At 38.0% G+C, this 10,771-nt stretch overlaps 1 protein-coding gene across 1 annotated transcript; it reads left to right on the forward strand.

Moving 5' to 3' along the window:
* Positions 1-190: 190 nt before the first annotated feature.
* On the forward strand, positions 191-9,512 carry LOC105039720 (uncharacterized). Its single transcript, XM_010915984.4, has 4 exons — positions 191-1,495; positions 1,580-1,723; positions 7,009-7,194; positions 9,248-9,512. Exons 1-4 carry the CDS (start codon positions 488-490, stop codon positions 9,326-9,328), a joined length of 1,419 nt encoding a protein of 472 aa, XP_010914286.1. The 5' UTR covers positions 191-487; the 3' UTR covers positions 9,329-9,512.
* Positions 9,513-10,771: the final 1,259 nt, after the last annotated feature.

Genomic DNA, 10,771 nt, shown 5'->3' on the forward strand with positions numbered 1-10,771 from the left:
AAACCAACGAACGCAACAAATCAAACCGTCCTCTAGCCAGTTTCCTTGAGAGATCCTCGGGTGGAAGAAAGACAAGAATAAAATTCCCTCTAGACTTTCAATCACAGCAACCACGTCATTTGTGCAGCCAATTATTTTTCTACGAGCCGATCTAATATGCAGTTCCCTTCCATCCAATTCAGTTGCTTCGTCTTATCGCCCGTGACTTATCTGGTCACTAATTTCATCAAAAAAATTTTAGTTCTTTCTTAAAAGCACCGAACCTGTTTTCCCCTTATCGACCACGCGCAGATTATGTTTCAAGAAAGATCCTGGATAGCAACCCGGCTCTATATTGCAGCCCAGACAAACAGCCAAACCAAATCTTGGATGAAACCCCGTCTGGGTTGCTTTGGTTCGGTTCATTCCTAAACCCTGTTTCCCGTATCTTCTTCCAGCCCTAGGCGGCGGACAGTGCTGTCCCTCGCCCCTCCCAACGCCCGACAGGATGAGAGGCTTAAGCAGGCTAGCCGCCGCCCCCGGCCGCCCCACCGCCTCCGCCTCCTCAGCCGCGTACTCCACCTTTTCCGGCGGCGGCGGCGGCGGTGGCGGGGGAAGGGGAAGGGGAAGGGGCCGCGGCTCCAGCCCTCCACCGAGATCCCCACTCCCTCCCGGCGCCCCCAGCCAAGGCGAACCCGACGCGGACGACGACCCCTTCGCCCCTGCTGGCCTCGGCCATGGACGAGGTCGTCCCGTCCTCCCGTCCTCCCCCGTCCTGCCTTCTTTCTCCTCCTGGATGTCCTCATTCAAGCCCTCCTCCTCCCCCGCCGCGGGCCGTGGGCGGGGCCGGTCCCCACCGCCCCCAGAATCCGCCGGCCGCGGCCGCGACCTCCCCCAGCCTCCGCCCTCCGCCTCCGCGGACGATTCCCAGACCAAAAGACCTATCTTTTTCAAAAGGGAGGATTTTTCCGCTCCCCCGGCGCAAACCCAATTCACCGATCCCGAGGAAGTGACCCCTCTCCCTCGGAGCCTCTCCCCCCTACTCTCCGGCTCCGGCCGGGGAAAGCCTTCCCGGCCGGCGGAGCCCGATTCCCGGGCGAGCGAGGAGAACCGACATGTCCGGCCTAGAGCGCCCATCGGGGCCCCAAGGGGTGGGCGGGAGCCAGCGGAGCCGAAAGCGGGCCAGCCGACACTGAACCGTGAAGAGGCGGTGAGGAAGGCGGTGGAGGTTCTTTCTCGAGGGGGCCCTGGCGGCGGGAGAGGTGGCGGGAGGGGGAGAGGGGTTGCAATGCGTGGGAGAGGGAGGGGTGGGAGGTTTAGGGGCAGTCGGGCTGACGAAGCTGCGGAGGATCATGGTCTTTATCTCGGGGACAATGCTGATGGAGAGAGACTGGAGAAGCGGCTTGGAGAAGAGAATATGAAGAAGTTGGCTGAAGAGTTCGAAGAGATGAGCTGGAGTGCGCTGCCTTCTCCATTGGAAGATGCCTATTGGGATGCTGTCCATACTAACAATATGGTGTGATTGATTGAGCTCGTTGATTTTGTTCTTTATATTGTTGCTTTGATATTTTGTTTGATTGTAATGATGTTGTTTGTGTAGATCGAATTTGAGCCAGAATATCTGGTGAATTTCGATAATCCTGACGTTGACGAGAAGCCTCCGATGTCCCTCCGTGATGCACTGGAGAAGGCAAAGCCTTTCTTGATGGCATATGAGGGGATAAAAAGCCAAGAGGAGTGGGAGGTACTTGCATTTGTCTAATCTGTATGAGCTCTTTAAAATTTAACTTAGGTTTGATATATTTACCTGGAGGTTCTGTATATATCAAATTTATTTCATCTTTTTCCCCTGTAAATTATTTCAAGTCCTCAGCTATAGGCAGGGTACTATTTCCTAACTGCCAATAAATATTTACCGGGAACTAAGCATTATTTGCCTCTAGTAGCTTTGTCTCCTTGTCTGCCCATCAGTGCAAGGCTAGATGTTGGCATAAGTAGCAGTAGGGTTGATGTTGGTCTTGCAATTGGTTGCATAGATCTGCTTAGTCCTTAGGTAGAACTCATATGGCTCAGTTTTGTGCTCCATGCCCATTACTAGATATGGAAGGGCTGGTTCTTGCTGCCAAATGTCTATATAAGAAGGTCAAATAATAAATACACCTGCTTCAACATCTCACTTAGTGAATTTTTTGTTAATAAGGATCCTTTCTGTTAAAAGTACATAGTGGTAATTTTACACCCAACATTTAGTATCTAAATTGGGAGCAGACATGAGAGCAGGGAAGCATGGCTGAAGATATTTAGAGTAATGAAGCACCTAGGAAGTGGCTGTGAAGCTATAGAGATTCTGAAGCAGACATTGCATGTTGGTTGAAGATGCTGATTTCTGAGGTCTAATGGGAGCTTAACATCATACTGCATCTTCAATTTTCTACCCCATGAAACATGCAGGTCTTTTCATGCCTGCATACATTTTGACATTTAAAGCTTGTCTGATATTTTAAATATAGTTTGTTATCTTAATCTTTCACTGTATGCATTCATGTAGGAGAGCATTGGTATGGGAGTGTATAGGTAGGGGATCTCCCCCCACCCCCCCCTCCTCCCTCTTCTTTGGGAAAAAAGGAGTTGGGCTTTTTGGGGGGGGGGGGGTGGTGTGGGGTGCGTGTGCTTGCATTCTCTTCAGATTATTCCCTTTGGACCAGCCTTGGTTATGAACTCATGCACAAGTAAGATCTGTTGAACTAGTTCTAGATTGATAACCATGGTTTATCATTTAGCTTATGGTACACAAGTTGCTCAAGATCTATCTTGATATTTTTTTGGTTCTTCAAATTTCTGTTTGGCTATTTTATGCTTACAGTATGGGTTAAGTATCTTAAAGATCCAATCTTTGTCAGTCTATTTTTGAATTCAAATACATTCTATGCTTTCTACCTTAAAATGTAAGTAGACATGCACGCACAAACGATTTTATTTTCTAATGGAAGTAACACATAGTAGGATCTACCACTCCAAGCCAAAATAATGGGTAACACTAATTCTGATGCTTGTGGTGTAACTACTTTATACATTGATTTTTATACTGCTTTCCTTCTTTCTTGACTTCTTATTTAAGGGATAATGACATGGCAAAAAACCTTTTGCCAGACAAAATAGGAGCTACAACTTGTATGGTTCACCAGAGTATGAGTGATAAAAAAAAGGCGAAAACAAAAAATGTGGGTGTCGCAGAAACAAAAATTTTGAGATGGATGTGTGGTAAGATAGAAAGAATGGAGTCAGAAATGAGTATATGGGAGAGCATGGAGTGGCAGTAATAGAATACAAAGTGATCAAGACTGGCTGAGATGGTATGGACATGTGCAATAAAGGTTTGAGTAAGTTTCAACTAGGAAAGTTGCTCCCATATGTGCTCTAGGGTTTATAAAGGGAAGAAAACAGCCTAAGCTAACACGGATGGAGGTTGTGAAAAAAGATCTAGAAATCCTTTAATAAGTCATTGGTTGCGCCTAATAGAAATGATTGGTTGCTCCTAGATAGTTATGGTTGTGATTTATTTAACGGCCCAGGCTAATTCTAAACTAATCAACTAATATTCATTTAAGAGCATTTTGTTATGCTATTGCCAACATTGATATATCTTCTCCCATATAATGCATCACTATAGTACTTTAATCAGTTTTGACATGGTCCATTTCCTTCAGTATATTCTTTATGACAACATGTGGTAAAATAATGGTTACTGAATCAAGTAGATTTTCTTTTTATGATCACAAAGAATCAAATGGATATTACCCTTTCAAAGTACCTTCTTGAGGATTTTTTTTTTTTAATGCAAAAAACTTCAAATGGGAAGAGTTTGAAGAGATTTGAAATCACATTCAATTCCAGTCCTCTATATCGTGTAGTATTCTATGATGCCTTTGCAAATGTATGGCTAGCATGAGGTATTCCAGCTTGATATTTCCATGGATAACTTTCATTTTCAATTTTTTCAGGAGTCTCCTCATTGAATTCTGAATTTCTTTAACAACATTGGAAAATACATGTTCCAACTATTCTTGGACAAGAAACTTGGTGTCCTGTTATCAGTGACGGGTTCTATATTTTTTTGTGAATTGTATTACCTTAGGTCTTGTTTTCCTCCATCCTCCCATGATTTAAGAACTATTCTAATTGACAAGCCTCAATATTCTTCTGACCTTTTTGAGGGACAGCATCTATTTCAAACATTGGATATTAAGCTTAATGCCTTATTCTAGAGCAAATATTCTTAAACTGGTTGAAACCTGTTATAGTGATTTCCTTTTAACTTTAGAAAGAAGGTACCTAACATACCCTTTTCACTAGCTTTCTTTTACCTTTATCTTCTCACATTCTTGCTCTATGGCTACTCACACAATTTACCCTCATTGGCTAAATGACATACATTACATACTCCAAATTAACAATGAGTCTAGACTGATAGGTGATTGGTATCTGGATAGTCTTTTTACCTCATAAGTCAGTTTTAAATTTTGCATGCTATATGAACCCACAGGGCTATAAGATATGACAGCAATTTGCATGAATTATCAATTTCATTTAATTTGTTTAATAGATCTCATGGTGTGATTCATATATTTGGGAGTGAAGATTTGTTGCTTGTGGCTTGCTCCTGACTTCTAGGCTAGGCTTGGTCATTTACTTATCTAGTTTGGTGGCCTTGCTATGATTAGATGATTAGGTGAATCAAATTTCTTTGTGAATTGAAGGTTATGCTTTTGGGGCCTTTTGCATATACACTGTTTCAAAGATATGGCTTATTACATATGTAACCTCCAAAAATTACTATTTTCATATATGTCCCCCAAGATATCCTATTTTTACAACAATACCCTTTCCATTAGCTTTTTGACCAGCGGCGTTTGACAACATTATTTGTGACCATGAATAATAATATAATTCAATAAATTTAAAAGCTGCATATATGGTAAAACTGGGATTGATCAATTCAAATATGAGCATGGGAGCATGTAAGCTAATATAGCAACAATTATATATAAAGTGAAACTTAGTCATTTTGCATAGTTTAGTCTGTGCAATGCAGGACAAGAATTGATAGAGATGAGGAGCTGGTATTCAAACTTTGGGTTATAACAAAGGAGACTTGGGTCATGAAAAAAAAAAAAAAAAAAGGAGACTTGGATTGGAAAAAATAAGGAAGGACTTACCTTGTGCTTCGTATTGCAAGTCTTCACCTGATTTAGAACCAGCAGCGGAGGAGGATCCCCAAAATCAACTCTAAATTGTGAGATTTAGTTTGGTTTTGTGTATAGTGTACATTTCGTAGATACTTGCCCATGGAACGCTTTTGTATTTGGTTGAGCGTCTTTAGTGCCTACTAATGACCCTTTTTGATGATTGAAACCCTTTGATGACTGTTTCAATGATAGAAATGGTAAATGTTAGTTTTTTCTACGCTTCTGGTCAAAGGACAATTATCTATGCTTGACTTTTGTTTGCTGAAATTTGTTGATTTTGTTTTAGACATGATCTCCCGCTGGGGTTCTGACATCAGAATGCCAGTATGTGGATTTAATGCAATTTCTTTGGATGAGACTCCCTCCCCTATTTTCGGCTCTTTTGTTGTGCTATTCTATTTGTGACTTTCTGCAATTTGTTTATTATGTTCAAAAACCAATATTCTTATGGACTGGATGATGTTAACAAGGATGCTCGTCCTTTCAGTTACTAGTCATGTGCTCATGCACATTGAGAATTCCATTTTTTATTTTATATAGTAATATTGATCACTTCATATACAATTAACTCCATATACAATATAATTGATAAAGAACAAAACGTCAAGGACAGCATCCAAAAGCAAATAGGCCCAAACAAGGATTAAATACTACTAAATATAATATTAATGACTATAAATTTTCAATAATGACTATAAATTATAAATTAATGGCAAGCATTAGCAATCCATAATCAATTCATGGAAAAGATGATATGCATGACAAATGCTATCAAATATCATAAAAATAGTATTTATAAAATTCTATTGTTCTAGGATATTTTAGTCTTTCAATGGGTATGACCAAAATCGGAATACGACCTTAACTCCTACTATTTGGTTTTAGAAGTACTATAGATTTGTGTGTAATCACCATTCTGGCAAGAGGTTTGTCATCTTGCTTTGTCAGTACAGAAACCATGGAAAATGGGAGCTCCAAATCTATCTGTCTAATTGACTATTTCCTTCCTGTATTCGTCTTACTCCAACCCTCTTTATTATTTGCCATCTGATTATTATTGAGTTTTGACTTAAATTATTCCGAACTAAAGGTTGATTTTCTAATTTTTACCAAATTAGTCCGAACTAAAGTTTTGATTATGTGACTTCCCATATCCATGATAACATGCTCAATTGTAAATATAATTTTCTCTTACCATTTAATGTGCTTTCTGCTTTATACTTTAAGATCAACAAATATACTTTTATGTTGATTAAAAGAACATTTTTATCTATTTTTCCACCTGATTTAGCTCAATGTAGTTGCTTATATGATTCATTTTCAACTTCTAAACTATTGTTGCTTGTTTTTCTATACCTAGGATAATGCGGACTATTTTACTTACCATGCACGCATAAATCTCTTTGAGATTCAAACATGAAAATCTTTAACATGCTATACTATTGTTTCTGAACCATGACTTGAATAGATCTCAGTGTACGCTATTGCCTGTAAAAGAAAATATAAGCAGGACTGCTTTAGCCACATCGCTAAGATAAATTGCCCCTTTTGGTATATTACATTCTGATATCTGTAGATGTCTGGACACCTGATATACCACTCTCTTTACATCTTAAGACTCACTTGTTGCTGCCAATCTCGTAACCATTTTTCTTTTGAATTCAATTTTTTAAGTCTTTGTAAGCTTTATGCTGTGGTAATTGGTGAGCAGTTGCAGAATATATTGTATACTGAAATTTTGTTCATTTTTATGGATCATCTGATGTTGGATTCTATCTTCCAGGAAGCTGTTCAAGAGACAATGGAAAAGGTACCGTACCTGAATGAGCTTATAGAAATGTACTCTGGGCCTGATACAGTTACTGCAAAGCAACAACAACAGGAGTTGGAAAGAGTGGCAAAAACACTTCCAGAGAATATACCTTCTTCCGTGAAGAGGTTCACTGATCGTGCTGTTCTTACTCTCCAGGTTTGCCTTCTTCTTTGTTTCCTGGCCCTATATTGGTCAAATTATGGTTTAATTTAGTCAATGGTGGCATAAGCTAGTTTTGGATGGAAAGAAGAGAAGAAAATTTGTCTTATATGTATGGGAAAAGTGTAGAGGAATGGTTGAAACATTTCCTCTTGTTTCCTTTAGAAACAAATCGGTATGCTTGTTTGGAGGATACATTATAAGCGAGTTTCTCTGCTACTACCACAACTACCAGGGCAAATAGTTACAAGCAGAAACTTGACCTTTCAAGCTACTTTAATGTGAAGCCATATTAATGGATCAAAGTGTAATCTACTAAAGTTTGAGAATTTGTCATGATGGAAGCTAGAAATTTGAATATGTTCGTAAACTTTGTTGCTTGGAGCATTTAACTCTACCTGTAAACTCTAAACTGCTGTGCTGTGCTGTGCTGCACTTTTTTGTTTGTTTTGTTAAAACCCTGATTTATCAGCTACATTTAGGCAATTAGGCATATAGCCGCATTCTCAAAAGAAAAAAAGATATCTAACAGGTTATTTTTGTCAAACTACTTTCCTGTGGTGATCGGTTTGAGCAGATTGTGATCATTGTTCACTTCTAGAAACATTATGTGCAAACTTAAACAATTAAAACATCCTTCATTATTGTTTATTTGCAGTAGCCAGATTATCGTACATTTCGGTCCTAGTAAGAAGGGCCTTGGATTTGTATATGAAGGTCAAGGAAGAGTAGGCGTAGATACAAGAAACTATTGATAAGATATGATAAATTATTTGGAATAAGTTTCAATCTCTGGAATACATCCCTGAAATTATGATAAGGGTTGTTATTTACTAGTGGTGTTTATTTATTCAACAAAAATATGACCTGCCCCTGATGTCTATGTTCTGATACATGAATTTTTGATATTTCCCTTAGATTCATCTCAAATTCTTAGGCAAACTTTTAACTTAAATAGCATTTTGTTTTTTAAATATAAAGCTGAAAATGGATTGAATATGAATTGGACATTGGCGTATCCATATTTGTTCTGTATGAATATAGATTCAAGTCAGATATTAATCAAGTCATATTCTTCTAGCTGCATATGGACATAAATCGGATATTATTTAAATATAAATCATTTTGATCATAATTCAATAATGAAAGTTAATGTAAATGATATAATCATAAAGAATAAGAGTAGAATTCATTATCTTGATTGGCATTATATGCAATTCACGAATAGCTAGGTAGGTGCCTAAAACATAGGTATTAAACCTACATGGAGACCCACTCTGACCAAGGGTTTGGGTCACTGATTTGACCATGCTTGCATTGAAAATATTAAAAAATTAAAATTATTTAAAATACCATCATTACTTTTTGATTGCAGCATAAATAAAAAAATATCCATTAATTACTTATCCTCTAGAAAGCTTGTAAGAAAAAATTGTATAATTTTGGAATACATAAAAGTTACTGATATTTTTAAATATTTTAAATAACAGAGTTTTGAAAATATTATAAAAAGTAAAATGTTTTTCATTTTTATTTTAAAAAAAAGAATTGATTTTTATGAAAAGCATGAATTATTAAAATATAAAATATCATAATAAAACCTTATCTAATAACATGAATAAGTCTTGAATAAGTATAGCAGACCATTTATTATAAAACAACACCGATTCCATCCTAATGGTTGAGCAGTACGGATCCAAGTAAAAGGTCATGGTTTTGATTGTGTGGATTTAATATCTATTTAGATCTATTTTTCTTTTTACTGGATATCTGTATCCGGATCTGAATCCAGCAAAACTAATAAATATGTATCCAGATGTCTAATTGGATCTGGGGTACAAGAATTTCTGTTCGATTCTGATCCGATCCGGATACGAAAATGGATCCAGTCAGATATAACCTGACCCATTTTCGTTCCTATTTAATTGCCGACCTAGCACTCTATCTATACTACCTTCTGCTGTATGTTTTAGAGAATTTAATTTAGAATAATTTGTATGTTGACAAAATGTGCATCCATAACCCTGATGTTTGAGAGTCGACTTTGCAGAGCAATCCAGGCTGGGGTTGGGACAAGAAGTGCCAGTTCATGGACAAGCTTGTGTGGGAGGTGTCCCAGCATTATAAATAGTGCAATATGGCGGTCTTTAGTCTGGTTCTGAAGAAAGCTTTACATGTTTGCCATAAATAATGGGATTTTGGTAAAGCTAAGGGCTCATGCAATGTGTTTGTCATCATACCCGCTGTATCTGACCTTTAGTTGTTGATACATCTACAATACTAGGATGGAAGGAATAAATTTTTCTATTTCAATACTCTACAGTTATCCAAAAAAACTTTACGTATTCACTGAAGATTTACAATGCTGATGTATCTGGAGTGGCAATTTGTTTCAAATTTTATTGTGCTGTAGATTGAATTTATGATTTTAGTGAAGATTTGGTGCACTCAAATTGCTTTTACATCAGCTTCTTCATGGTCTATTATTTTTCTTTACCTTTTAGCCCTTCGAACCCCGCCAAACAGGGTGCCCTGCTTGCATATGGGCATCTATTGCATTATAAATAAATCTCTAAAAGGGAAATTCCAAGGAGGTTTGGTCATTCAGAACAGATAAATCTTTTGTTGCAGATATCGTTGAGGTGAGCAGCGAGCAAGTAAATGAATTGGATTTCATCAATAACAAGTTTGAATCCCCATTGTCATCTCTGCTCTTATATTATAAGCTCTTTTATGGACAGCAGAGTCTCATGTACTCCTGCCTCATGGTTTTCTGTTGCTGAGATCTTGGGCATCTTGGAGTGTACATGATATCAAGATCTCTCTCTTGGGGGGTGTCAAGGTAGGGAACTTGGAGGCAAAAAAAAAAAAAATGCTGCAATAGAGGAAAAACAGACCAAAAAGAAAAGATTTTGAGGCCTTGGATACCTTGTATGGATTATATTGTTTAATATTAATTTATATTGGCTGCTACAATAACTGACGTATAGCTCATGTCAAATTGATACTTGGGGCAAGATACTAGCTGAGATAGAAATCTTGCTTTAATTGCAATCTAATGCCGTCTTTACTCTGCTTAGGAGTGTATGGACTCCATCCTTAATAAATAAGCATCACATCTTGTTCTTTTGAGGGATTAATACTAGTGAACAGAATGAGAATACATTCATTGGGCTGGGTAAAGGAGATGAAGAGTTCACATGCAGACCATGGGGCTGTCAAAGTTTGGAAGTATTAGATATATGTTCTAGAAGCTAATTAGATTGATATCTTTATTTTTCTACGATATAGTTTTACATATGATTTTATTATTTATTAATAATATTGAGCAATTTAATATCATTCATGCAGTGTATGTGTTCATAAATCATCCAAGGTATTAATAAGTAGATGATACATATTCTTAAGAGTTGAGAATTTGAGGCATGTATCATTGGTGATTAATTTCTAAAATACTTCTGATCGATGGATTGTCATGGGGACAGTGATTGATCCGGTAAGACTAGTGCATGGATCGCTTCTCTTTGGGTAAATGAGTCTCGAGTCTATAGTGTGGGGACACTGAGCGAGACTA

This window comes from Elaeis guineensis, chromosome 1 (genome assembly GCF_000442705.2).
Source record: "Elaeis guineensis isolate ETL-2024a chromosome 1, EG11, whole genome shotgun sequence".
In the NCBI taxonomy this organism is placed as follows: domain Eukaryota; kingdom Viridiplantae; phylum Streptophyta; class Magnoliopsida; order Arecales; family Arecaceae; genus Elaeis; species Elaeis guineensis.